Source organism: Salvelinus fontinalis, unplaced genomic scaffold (assembly GCF_029448725.1).
Source record: "Salvelinus fontinalis isolate EN_2023a unplaced genomic scaffold, ASM2944872v1 scaffold_0006, whole genome shotgun sequence".
Lineage (NCBI taxonomy): Eukaryota > Metazoa > Chordata > Actinopteri > Salmoniformes > Salmonidae > Salvelinus > Salvelinus fontinalis.
In genome coordinates this window covers 67986-82075 of record NW_026600215.1, presented here as the reverse complement: position 1 = coordinate 82075, position 14090 = coordinate 67986, and the positions used below count along the sequence as shown (strand labels likewise).

General features: G+C 42.7%; 1 protein-coding gene across 1 annotated transcript in view; it reads right to left on the bottom strand.

Moving 5' to 3' along the window:
* The window catches only part of LOC129842021 (rho GTPase-activating protein 42), a 197385-nt gene extending 183687 nt beyond the window's left edge, over positions 1-13698 (bottom strand). The window contains exon 1 of the mRNA XM_055910395.1: positions 13306-13698. Coding sequence (XP_055766370.1) covers positions 13306-13459 — 154 coding nt within the window. The 5' untranslated portion in view covers positions 13460-13698. The remainder of the gene's footprint in view (positions 1-13305) is intronic.
* Between the last annotated feature and the right edge of the window lie 392 nt (positions 13699-14090).

Here is a 14090-nt window from a genome sequence, read left to right as displayed (position 1 = left end):
TTAGCAGAATAATACCACTAGGTTATTAGTAGAATAATACCACTGGGTTATTAGTAGAATAATACCACTGGGTTATTAATATAATAATACCACTGGGTTATTAATATAATAATACCACTGGGTTATTAGTAGAATAATACCACTGGGTTATTAGTAGAATAATACCACTGGGTTATTAGTAGAATAATACCACTGGGTTATTAATATAATAATACCACTGGGTTATTAGTAGAATAATACCGCTGGGTTATTAGCAGAATAATACCACTGGGTTATTAATGGAATAATACCACTGGGTTATTAATATAATAATACCACTGGGTTATTAGCAGAATAATATCACTGGGTTATTAGCAGAATAATACCACTGGGTTATTAGCAGAATAATACCACTGGGTTATTAGTAGAATAATACCACTGGGTTATTAGTAGAATAATACCACTGGGTTATTAATATAATAATACCACTGGGTTATTAGTAGAATAATACCGCTGGGTTATTAGCAGAATAATACCACTGGGTTATTAATGGAATAATACCACTGGGTTATTAATATAATAATACCACTGGGTTATTAGCAGAATAATATCACTGGGTTATTAGCAGAATAATACCACTGGGTTATTAGCAGAATAATACCACTGGGTTATTAGTAGAATAATACCACTGGGTTATTAGTAGAATAATACCACTGGGTTATTATCAGAATAATACCACTGGGTTATTAGTAGAATAATACCACTGGGTTATTAGCAGAATAATACCACTGGGTTATTAATATAATAATACTAGTGGGTTATTAGCAGTGAAATGTGATGGACCATACACGGCAGTGCCATAGTTCTTAGTGTGTTAAGAGGGTGTGCTGTGGTCAAATGGCTCTACCATTAGTCTGGTAAAGTATGGTGATACATCTGGAATAACAGAAACAATGTGTCTCTATCTTCCTTAACAAGAGAGACTGTTGATGACAACAACGATGGTAGATGGAGTAAGAGGAGGTTCACTGCTATTGGTTCAGTACTATGTCAGCAAGTGTCTCTCTACCTTATCAAGAGAGACTGTTGATGACAACAACGATGGTAGATGGAGTAAGAGGAGGTTCACTGCTATTGGTTCAGTACTATGTCAGCAAGTGTCTCTCTACGTTATCAAGAGAGACTGTTGATGACAACAACGATGGTAGATGGAGTAAGAGGAGGTTCACTGCTATTGGTTCAGTACTATGTCAGCAAGTGTCTCTCTACCTTATCAAGAGAGACTGTTGATGACAACAACGATGGTAGATGGAGTAAGAGGAGGTTCACTGCTATTGGTTCAGTACTATGTCAGCAAGTGTCTCTCTACCTTATCAAGAGAGACTGTTGATGACAACAACGATGGTAGATGGAGTAAGAGGAGGTTCACTGCTATTGGTTCAGCACTATGTCAGCAACGTACTCTCTACAGGGCATACTGTTGAGTTTCTAAGCACAAGTTGGATGAACTACCATAATCCGTTGGCGTTGCATTAGTAGTCTACAAGACAAGTTAATGACATGATACACAAAGATCACCACAGAGAAACAGACTGTGGTGGGACACACAGATCTCACTTCTATTTGAATCTAATTGCTTGGTATACACTATAAACCAGAACATGCATTTATCCTCATTCTAAACCCTAGAAATATTCTACTACTGTACATCGTAGTTCCACTGTGTAAGGCTGGATGGTGTTGGTGAACAGGAAGAGGCAGGAAGAGGCAAGAAGAGGCAAGAAGAGGCAGGAAGAGGCAGGAAGAGGCAGGAAGAAGCAAGAAGAGGCAGGAAGAGGCAAGAAGAGGCAGGAAGAGGCAAGAAGAGGCAGGAAGAGGCAAGAAGAGGCAAGAAGAGGCAGGAAGAGGCAAGAAGAGGCAGGAAGAGGCAAGAAGAGGCAGGAAGAGGCAAGAAGAGGCAGGAAGAGGCAGGAAGAGGCAGGAAGAGGCAAGAAGAGGCAAGAAGAGGCAGGAAGAAGCAGGAAGAGGCAGGAAGAAGCAGGAAGAAGCAGGAAGAGGCAGGAAGAGGCAAGAAGAAGCAGGAAGAGGCAAGAAGAGGCAGGAAGAGGCAGGAAGAGGCAGGAAGAGGCAAGAAGAGGCAGGAAGAGGCAGGAAGAGGCAGGAAGAGGCAAGAAGAGGCAAGAAGAGGCAGGAAGAGGCAAGAAGAGGCAAGAAGAGGCAAGAAGAGGCAAGAAGAGGCAAGAAGAGGCAGGAAGAGGCAGGAAGAGGCAAGAAGAGGCAGGAAGAGGCAGGAAGAGGCAGGAAGAGGCAAGAAGAGGCAAGAAGAGGCAGGAAGAGGCAGGAAGAGGCAGGAAGAGGCAAGAAGAGGCAGGAAGAGGCAGGAAGAGGCAGGAAGAGGCAAGAAGAGGCAGGAAGAGGCAGGAAGAGGCAGGAAGAGGCAGGAAGAGGCAGGAAGAGGCAGGAAGAGGCAAGAAGAGGCAGGAAGAGGCAAGAAGAGGCAGGAAGAGGCAGGAAGAGGCAAGAAGAGGCAAGAAGAGGCAAGAAGAGGCAAGAAGAGGCAAGAAGAGGCAGGAAGAGGCAAGAAGAGGCAAGAAGAGGCAGGAAGAGGCAGGAAGAGGCAAGAAGAGGCAGGAAGAGGCAGGAAGAGGCAGGAAGAAGCAGGAAGAGGCAAGAAGAGGCAGGAAGAGGCAGGAAGAAGCAGGAAGAGGCAAGAAGAGGCAGGAAGAGGCAGGAAGAAGCAGGAAGAGGCAAGAAGAGGCAGGAAGAGGCAAGAAGAGGCAAGAAGAGGCAGGAAGAGGCAGGAAGAGGCAAGAAGAGGCAGGAAGAAGCAGGAAGAGGCAGGAAGAGGCAGGAAGAAGCAGGAAGAGGCAGGAAGAAGCAGGAAGAGGCAGGAAGAAGCAGGAAGAGGCAGGAAGAAGCAGGAAGAAGCAGGAAGAGGCAGGAAGAGGCAGGAAGAAGCAGGAAGAGGCAGGAAGCAGAAGATCCACTGCATGTTTTTTATATTAAGGCACTTGGAGCAGGTGCCGGAATTTAAAAAAATATATACAAATCATCCAATGAGATTCTGGAGCACCATGCTTCACCGCTCATATGAATATAAAGAATGAATATCAGTCTGACTAACTCCTAGGGCTCATAGTAACCCTAACTAACCCCTGCAGAGACAGGCAGCCATCTTCAACTCCCATAAATCCCTACACCTGAGCATATACAGTGCCTTCGGAAAGTATTCAGACACCTTGACTTTTTTCCACATGTAGTTTTACGTTACAGCCTTATTCTAAAACGTATTAAATCATCCCCCCCCCCCCTCATTAATCTACACACAATAAACCATAATGACAAAGCAAAAACAGGATTTTAGAAATTTTTGCAGATGTATTAAAAACAAAAAACATATTAGATTTACATAAGTATTCAGACCTTTTACTCAGTACTTTCTTGAAGCATCTTTGGCGGCAACTACAGCCTCGTTGTGTATGACGCTTGTCACGATCGTCTTGATGAGAAAGAGTGGACCAAGGCGCAGCGTGTGAAAAATACATTCTCTTTATTTAGAGAAGAGTGAAACACGAAACGAACACTTATGACAAAACTAAACAAAACAACAAACGACCGTGAAGCTACAAACGTAGGTGCACTACAAAAGCTACAAACGTTATACATAGACAATTACCCACAAACGCATAATGCCTATGGCTGCCTTAAATATGGCTCCCAATCAGAGACAAATGAAAGACAGCTGTCTCTGATTGAGAACCACTCAGGCAACCATAGACATACCTAGACACATTCACTATACACAACCCCATACACTAAACCCAACACCCCCTTTACCATATAACCACCCAAGACGAGACAAAACACAAACATTCCCCATGTCACACCCTGACCTAACTAAAATAATAAAGAAAACAAAGAAGACTAAGGCCAGGGCGTGACAACGCTACAAGTTTTGCACACCTGTATTTGGGGAGTTTCTCCCATTCTTCTCTACAGACTCTCTCAAGCTCTGTCAGGTTGGATGGAGAGCATCTCTGCACAGCTATTTCCAGATCTCTCCAGAGATGTTCGATCGGGTTCAAGTCCAGGCCACTCAAGGACATTCAGAGACTTGTCCCGAAGCCACTCCTGCTTTGTCTTGGCTGTGTGCTTAGGCTCATTGTCCTGTTGGAAGGTGTACCTTCGCCCCAGTCTGAGTTCCGGTGCACTCTGGAGCAGGTTTTCACCAAGGATCACTCTGTACTTTGCTCCGTTCATCTTTCCCTCGATCCTGACAAATCTCCCAGTCCCTGCCGCTGAAAAAGGGATGGTGCCACCACCATGCTTCACCGTAGGGATGGTGCCACCACCATGCTTCACCGTAGGGATGGGGCCACCACCATGCTTCACCGCAGGGATGGTGCCAGGTTTCCTCCAGACGTGACGCTTGGCATTCGGGACAAAGAGTTTAATCTTGGTTTCATCAGACCAGAGAATCTTGATTAGGTAATTTTAGTATACTGTAAACGAAAGGTACCCTTTCAGTTGAGCGTTCTAGTGCTAAGCCTGTCTACCAGAAGTAGATGCGGTTGCTATGTAACCTCTTGCTAGACTTCATGTTCGTAAATTCAAACTGGAGTGCCAGAGTGCGTTCTGAGTGCGCTCTGGGCGTTTGTAAATTCAGAGGTTGTCAGATTGTCCGTTGGTAAATTCAGAAATTGTCAGATTGTCCGTTGGTAAATTCAGAGCGTTTCGCTCTCGGAGCGTTCAGAGCGCACAGTGGATGTTCTGGCCAATGAGGAGGGTTGATCCGAACGTTCTCACCTCACAACGGCAGTCAAGCACCCAAGCTAACTGGCTAACGTTGGCTAGCTTGCTAGCCACTTCCAGACACAAATGAGAGAACACCTCACTCTGACCATTTTACTCTCCCTGGCAGAGCTGGTTAGCAGAGCTGGTTAGCAGAGCTGGCTAGCAGAGCTGGTTAGCAGAGCTGGTTAGCAGAGCTGGCTAGCAGAGCTGGTTAGCAGAGCTGGTTAGCAGAGCTGGTTAGCAGAGCTGGCTAGCAGAGCTGGTTAGCAGAGCTGGTTAGCAGAGCTGGCTAGCAGAGCTGGTTAGCAGAGCTGGTTAGCAGAGCTGGCTAGCAGAGCTGGTTAGCAGAGCTGGTTAGCAGAGCTGGCTAGCAGAGCTGGTTAGCAGAGCTGGCTAGCAGAGCTGGTTAGCAGAGCTGGCTAGCAGAGCTGGTTAGCAGAGCTGGCTAGCAGAGCTGGTTAGCAGAGCTGGTTAGCAGAGCTGGCTAGCAGAGCTGGTTAGCAGAGCTGGCTAGCAGAGCTGGTTAGCAGAGCTGGCTAGCAGAGCTGGTTAGGCTGTTTTCATGTTATCCAGAGCGTTGGCGACTGTACCTGTGCTGCTGGCAACAATTTAATTACGCTTTTTTTGTCGACGTTTACCGACACCGGCCATATTCAACGGGTGTTGAGTGTTCGTAAATTCATCAGATATTCTGAGCTTTGGCACACTCTGACGAGAGTGCTCTGAAATCGGGGTACATAGCCAGAGCAAACTTACGAACGCATCAAATTAACAATGTCCATTGAGAACGCACAATGACTATACCACTTAGCTAAGCTAAGAATGACGTGAATAATCAAGTCAATGAACATTGGGTAGTTAGTTAGATAGCATATAGTTAATATACTGGCAAACTCGACATATTAGTAGACAACTAACATTAGGTAACTAGCTAACATACCGGTACATACTGCTGTAATGCTATGCCAGTCGTAAGGACAGCGTAGCTAACATACCGGTACATACTGCTGTAATGCTATGCCAGTCGTAAGGACAGCGTAGCTAACATACCGGTACATACTGCTGTAATGCTATGCCAGTCGTAAGGATAGAGTAGCTAACATACCGGTACATACCGCTGTAATGCTATGTGGTTCGTAAGGACAGAGTAGCTAACATATCGGTACATACTGCTGTAATGCTATGTGATTCGTAAGGATAGCGTAGCTAACATACCGGTACATGCTGCTGTAATGCTATGTCGTTCGTAAGGATAGCGTAGCTAACAAATTGTCAGCCAACATAACATGTAACTTTGAAAAGTAATTACTTTATACATTGCTCAACATTTTCTTGACATTTGTTATAATTAGTTAAAGCAATTAATTTGTATCCACTCTCGTCGGACTTCGGCTGCTTATTTTCTGCCATTTTCTTCAAATCTGAAAATGTTGTGAAGATACGCCCATTTTCGGAAGAATTGCATTATGGGCCCTAAAAACACGTTAATAGTGTCCACTGTCCACTGCCAATATAATATGTTACTAGCTACGCTACAAATGAACAATTAATCTAGTAATAATATAGCTAGTTAGTTAGTTTAACAGGCAAACACAACCTAAAACGAATGTTATGAAAGGTAGATAACTAGCTGTCAATTATTCGTAGCTAGCTAGATACCAATTATTCCTGGCTAGCTAGTTATCCAGTTAGCCCTATTGACTTACTATGGAGTTAGGATCTATGCACACTTCAGTGGGTATTGTAGGCAGGTAAACCAAAATAACACAGTATGTATTTGTTAACATATCAAGATAAAAGGCAACATATGAGCTGTGCAATGGCAACATTTCATTCATGAAGTTGTGAGTTCATTTTCTCTCGCTTCAGCCCAAATAATCTCTACCATTAATTTCAATACATTTTGCGTAGTTCTTTTACGTGGTTGGTCATATTTCCGCACATTCTTTCCATCGAAGCTTCCATTGATGAATGCTTCGGAATGTGTACAAGCCTGAATATGCAACTGAGAAGGGCCGCTACGTTTCGTAAACTTTCATTTGGATCCAGGCTCCAACTGATCCGTGCTCCAACTGATCCAGGCTCCAACTGATCCGCGCTCCAACTGATCCGCGCTCCAACTGATCCAGGCTCCAACTGATCCAGGCTCCAACTGATCCATGCTCCAACTGATCCAGGCTGCAACTGATCCAGGCTCCAACTGATCCAGGCTCCAACTGATCCATGCTCCAACTGATCCAGGCTCCAACTGATCCATGCTCCAACTGATCCAGGTTCCAACTGATCCATGCTCCAACTGATCCACGCTCCAACTGATCCGTGCTCCAACTGATCCAGGCTCCAACTGATCCATGCTCCAACTGATCCACGCTCCAACTGATCCGTGCTCCAACTGATCCGTGCTCCAACTGATCCAGGCTCCAACTGATCCAGGCTCCAACTGATCCACGCTCCAACTGATCCACGCTCCAACTGATCCGTGCTCCAACTGATCCGTGCTCCAACTGATCCAGGCTCCAACTGATCCACGCTCCAACTGATCCGTGCTCCAACTGATCCAGGCTCCAACTGATCCACGCTCCAACTGATCCGTGCTCCAACTGATCCGTGCTCCAACTGATCCAGGCTCCAACTGATCCAGGCTCCAACTGATCCACGCTCCAACTGATCCGTGCTCCAACTGATCCGTGCTCCAACTGATCCAGGCTCCAACTGATCCAGGCTCCAACTGATCCAGGCTCCAACTGATCCATGCTCCAACTGATCCACGCTCCAACTGATCCGTGCTCCAACTGATCCGTGCTCCAACTGATCCACGCTCCAACTGATCCATGCTCCAACTGATCCACGCTCCAACTGATCCGTGCTCCAACTGATCCAGGCTCCAACTGATCCGCGCTCCAACTGATCCGCGCTCCAACTGATCCAGGCTCCAACTGATCCAGGCTCCAACTGATCCATGCTCCAACTGATCCAGGCTCCAACTGATCCAGGCTCCAACTGATCCGTGCTCCAACTGATCCGTGCTCCAACTGATCCAGGCTCCAACTGATCCGTGCTCCAACTGATCCAGGCTCCAACTGATCCATGCTCCAACTGATCCGCGCTCCAACTGATCCAGGCTCCAACTGATCCAGGCTCCAACTGATCCATGCTCCAACTGATCCAGGCTGCAACTGATCCAGGCTCCAACTGATCCAGGCTCCAACTGATCCATGCTCCAACTGATCCAGGCTCCAACTGATCCATGCTCCAACTGATCCAGGTTCCAACTGATCCATGCTCCAACTGATCCACGCTCCAACTGATCCGTGCTCCAACTGATCCAGGCTCCAACTGATCCATGCTCCAACTGATCCAGGCTCCAACTGATCCGTGCTCCAACTGATCCGTGCTCCAACTGATCCGTGCTCCAACTGATCCGCGCTCCCTTTAGGTATAGTTTCACATAGCCTTTAGGTATAGTTTCACATAGCCTTTAGGTATAGTTTCACATAGCCTTTAGGTATAGTTTCACATAGCCTTTAGGTATAGTTTCACATAGCCTTTAGGTATAGTTTCACATAGCCTTTAGGTATAGTTTCACATAGCCTTTAGGTATAGTTTCACATAGCCTTTAGGTATAGTTTCACATAGCCTTTAGGTATAGTTTCACATAGCCTTTAGGTATAGTTTCACATAGCCTTTAGGTATAGTTTCACACAGCCTTTAGGTATAGTTTCACACAGCCTTTAGGTATAGTTTCACACAGCCTTTAGGTATAGTTTCACATAGCCTTTAGGTATAGTTTCACATAGCCTTTAGGTATAGTTTCACATAGCCTTTAGGTATAGTTTCACATAGCCTTTAGGTATAGTTTCACATAGCCTTTAGGTATAGTTTCACATAGCCTTTAGGTATAGTTTCACATAGCCTTTAGGTATAGTTTCACATAGCCTTTAGGTATAGTTTCACATAGCCTTTAGGTATAGTTTCACATAGCCTTTAGGTATAGTTTCACACAGCCTTTAGGTATAGTTTCACACAGCCTTTAGGTATAGTTTCACACAGCCTTTAGGTATAGTTTCACATAGCCTTTAGGTATAGTTTCACATAGCCTTTAGGTATAGTTTCACATAGCCTTTAGGTATAGTTTCACATAGCCTTTAGGTATAGTTTCACATAGCCTTTAGGTATAGTTTCACATAGCCTTTAGGTATAGTTTCACACAGCCTTTAGGTATAGTTTCACATAGCCTTTAGGTATAGTTTCACACAGCCTTTAGGTATAGTTTCACACAGCCTTTAGGTATAGTTTCACATAGCCTTTAGGTATAGTTTCACATAGCCTTTAGGTATAGTTTCACACAGCCTTTAGGTATAGTTTCACATAGCCTTTAGGTATAGTTTCACACAGCCTTTAGGTATAGTTTCACATAGCCTTTAGGTATAGTTTCACACAGCCTTTAGGTATAGTTTCACATAGCCTTTAGGTATAGTTTCACATAGCCTTTAGGTATAGTTTCACATAGCCTTTAGGTATAGTTTCACACAGCCTTTAGGTATAGTTTCACATAGCCTTTAGGTATAGTTTCACATAGCCTTTAGGTATAGTTTCACATAGCCTTTAGGTATAGTTTCACATAGCCTTTAGGTATAGTTTCACATAGCCTTTAGGTATAGTTTCACACAGCCTTTAGGTATAGTTTCACATAGCCTTTAGGTATAGTTTCACATAGCCTTTAGGTATAGTTTCACATAGCCTTTAGGTATAGTTTCACATAGCCTTTAGGTATAGTTTCACACAGCCTTTAGGTATAGTTTCACATAGCCTTTAGGTATAGTTTCACATAGCCTTTAGGTATAGTTTCACATAGCCTTTAGGTATAGTTTCACATAGCCTTTAGGTATAGTTTCACATAGCCTTTAGGTATAGTTTCACATAGCCTTTAGGTATAGTTTCACACAGCCTTTAGGTATAGTTTCACATAGCCTTTAGGTATAGTTTCACATAGCCTTTAGGTATAGTTTCACACAGCCTTTAGGTATAGTTTCACATAGCCTTTAGGTATAGTTTCACATAGCCTTTAGGTATAGTTTCACATAGCCTTTAGGTATAGTTTCACATAGCCTTTAGGTATAGTTTCACATAGCCTTTAGGTATAGTTTCACACAGCCTTTAGGTATAGTTTCACACAGCCTTTAGGTATAGTTTCACATAGCCTTTAGGTATAGTTTCACATAGCCTTTAGGTATAGTTTCACATAGCCTTTAGGTATAGTTTCACATAGCCTTTAGGTATAGTTTCACATAGCCTTTAGGTATAGTTTCACATAGCCTTTAGGTATAGTTTCACATAGCCTTTAGGTATAGTTTCACATAGCCTTTAGGTATAGTTTCACATAGCCTTTAGGTATAGTTTCACACAGCCTTTAGGTATAGTTTCACACAGCCTTTAGGTATAGTTTCACATAGCCTTTAGGTATAGTTTCACATAGCCTTTAGGTATAGTTTCACACAGCCTTTAGGTATAGTTTCACATAGCCTTTAGGTATAGTTTCACATAGCCTTTAGGTATAGTTTCACATAGCCTTTAGGTATAGTTTCACATAGCCTTTAGGTATAGTTTCACATAGCCTTTAGGTATAGTTTCACACAGCCTTTAGGTATAGTTTCACATAGCCTTTAGGTATAGTTTCACATAGCCTTTAGGTATAGTTTCACATAGCCTTTAGGTATAGTTTCACATAGCCTTTAGGTATAGTTTCACATAGCCTTTAGGTATAGTTTCACACAGCCTTTAGGTATAGTTTCACATAGCCTTTAGGTATAGTTTCACATAGCCTTTAGGTATAGTTTCACATAGCCTTTAGGTATAGTTTCACATAGCCTTTAGGTATAGTTTCACATAGCCTTTAGGTATAGTTTCACACAGCCTTTAGGTATAGTTTCACATAGCCTTTAGGTATAGTTTCACATAGCCTTTAGGTATAGTTTCACATAGCCTTTAGGTATAGTTTCACATAGCCTTTAGGTATAGTTTCACATAGCCTTTAGGTATAGTTTCACATAGCCTTTAGGTATAGTTTCACACAGCCTTTAGGTATAGTTTCACACAGCCTTTAGGTATAGTTTCACATAGCCTTTAGGTATAGTTTCACATAGCCTTTAGGTATAGTTTCACATAGCCTTTAGGTATAGTTTCACATAGCCTTTAGGTATAGTTTCACATAGCCTTTAGGTATAGTTTCACATAGCCTTTAGGTATAGTTTCACATAGCCTTTAGGTATAGTTTCACACAGCCTTTAGGTATAGTTTCACATAGCCTTTAGGTATAGTTTCACATAGCCTTTAGGTATAGTTTCACATAGCCTTTAGGTATAGTTTCACATAGCCTTTAGGTATAGTTTCACATAGCCTTTAGGTATAGTTTCACATAATGTTTAGGTATAGTTTCACAACAACAAAAAATAAAATTATAACATAACTCAAACGGAAGGAATTTGCATTTTGGCGCAAAAAAGTTAAGTATTTGGTCCAATATTCATAGCATGCAAGGACTACATGAAGCTTGTGACTCGACACATTTCTTGGATGCATTTGCTGTTTTTTTTTGTTGTTTCAGATTATTTTGTGCCTAATAGAAACGAATGGTAAATAATGTTTACCAGCAAGAGTTTTCCATTAGGGGCTAGATATGAATAGAGATACGAGTCAAGGCGATAAGAGATATCCAGATATAAGATATTCTTACTGCACCAACACATTGAAACCACTGAGAGACGGTAAAATAAGGACCGCAGTAGGCTACTTAAACAGCAATGTTGTGTGACTGCTTCAAAAACACCATTGGGGCATTAGGTCTCCTTATGGTGGGTAGTCACGTCACCATCTAAACAGGGACTATATTTCTGGTTACTGCTAAAACAAGAGGACCAAACAACTAGCGGTTAGATTCCTTTGTCTTCCCTGGGAAGACTTCAGTAATGTGCTGAGAGGGGGATAGTGTTGATCGTGTTGCTGTTCCAAACGACCCTGGAGTCATACAACTCTGATAAAACAAGAGACTGAATAGAAACAGTAACCTTCCACTGTAGTCTGTCTGTCTGTCTCTTTTCCACTGTAGTCTGTCTGTCTGTCTCCTTTCCACTGTAGTCTGTCTGTCTATCTGTCTGTCTCTTTTCCACTGTAGTCTGTCTGTCTGTCTCTTTTCCACTGTAGTCTGTCTGTCTGTCTCTTTTCCACTGTAGTCTGTCTGTCTGTCTGTCTGTCTGTCTGTCTGTCTCTTTTCCACTGTAGTCTGTCTGTCTGTCTCTTTTCCACTGTAGTCTGTCTGTCTGTCTGTCTCTTTTCCACTGTAGTCTGTCTGTCTGTCTGTCTCTTTTCCACTGTAGTCTGTTTGTCTGTCTGTCTCTTTTCCACTGTAGTCTGTCTGTCTGTCTCTTTTCCACTGTGGTATTGAATATAAGGATAACACGGTGTTGAATTACTGTAGAACAGACTCAACTGAGTCACCAGTGAGTATTGGTTATCGGCTTGGTTTGCAGAACAGGGGTAGGAAACTACTATCCCGTTTGGAAACTATCCCAATGTATCTGAACTCTTTTAAAAGGCCACTTAACAGAGATATATTCCCACACTCTGCTAACTCATAGTAGCTATGAGGACGTGTTAGTACCTAACGCATGGCGAACATGGTTCCATACTGTAACCATTCTTATTTCTTTCTTCTGTAGAGTGATTGAAGAGGCCTCCCGAGAGGCGCAGCAGTCTAAGGCACTGCATCTCAGTGCTTGGGGCGTCACTACAGACACACTGGTTCGATTCCAGGCTGTATCACAACCGGCTGTGATTGGGAGTCCCATAGGGACAATTGGCCCAGCGTCGTCCGGGTTTGGCCGGCGTAGGCTGTATTTGTAAATAAGAATTTGTTCTTAACTGACTTGCCTAGTTAAATAAAGGTAAAAAATTAAATTAAATTAAAAAGAGGCCTGGGGGGCCTGGGGAGGGCCTTACCCCTTACCCCCCCCAGCATCATCTCCTGTAATGGCTCTGATTGCTCTCTCTCTTCCTCTCGGGAATTCAATCTTTTTCAGTCTTTACTTTTTTTTTATCAAACTTGAAATGGTAAAATCCGATGGAATTGTATTCATGGATTTAAAAAGATAATTATAGAAAGGAAAAGGAGAAAGTGGAAAATAACATGAACAGATGTAATGTCCACTTATTATCGGTGCTTGACGGGGGCGCGTAGTAAAAGTGAAAATTTTCCACTTCAGCGGCGTAAAGATTCTCGTGCCATAAACGTCGACGCGACGGGTTCAAAGAGGATACTCGACGCCGATTGGATGGTGAGAGGATATGTGACAAACCATTAGGCTACACTTTAATAATAGTATATCGGGTTATCTTTAACACAAAAACGCTTTGTTCCAAAATGTGATAACACACAATCTAGACATTCAAGTAACTGTTTATCTGATACAATGCAACACAGTTTGAAGTTAGACATTTGAAGATGATCACAATGAAGAGGATGAGAACGCTACTTACTCTTTAGCGCCGTTATCAACATATTCCCGTCTTTGATCAGTTCTTTGATGAATTTGTTTGTCCGGTCCAACTCTATTTCGTGATATTTTAGCCGTTCTCTGAAATCAGGGCTATCCAGAAAAGAATCGCTAAACTCCAGAGTTGGGAGTCCCATTGTGAACTCGAAAGTAAGACTATGTGTCCCGCACAATAAACTATGTTTAAGTTATTTTCCGATCATAAAAGTATTTACCTAACAGAAGTGTGTTTTCATCATGCTATACCGGTGTTATTCGCAATCTAGAATTGTCGAAACTTTCTTTCCTCCCACTTTCCCTGTACTTCCGCCGTAGATAAGTTATTTTCTCATCAACATTTTCTCCAGAGCCCCTCACCAAAATAACACAGGATTGAGAGACTCCTGCTGGTAAGGTTCGGGACGCGTTTTGTTTGACTTGTCAAATATGAGAAAATACTGTATGTGTCTTGGTTGTTAATGAGTTAAAACTAAAATCAACGTAAACTAAACAAAAATTGTATTTAAACTTAACTAGTAAATAAATAATGTTAGATGATAATGCCTTCCGTGTTTTCTCAACCATCATTTTATAAAGTATATATTAGCCTACACATCTCAGTTTGGTTTATTACATAGGCGAGTTATAACTATCAGATTGTAGCCTAGCCGAGAGCCAGGCCTAGCCTACAGGCATAAAACTACCAATGTAGCCTAGATCACGTTTCTCTTGGGAAATACTGCATTATATGGTTGACTGTACACAATTGAAAAGGTGTAACCGAATGCT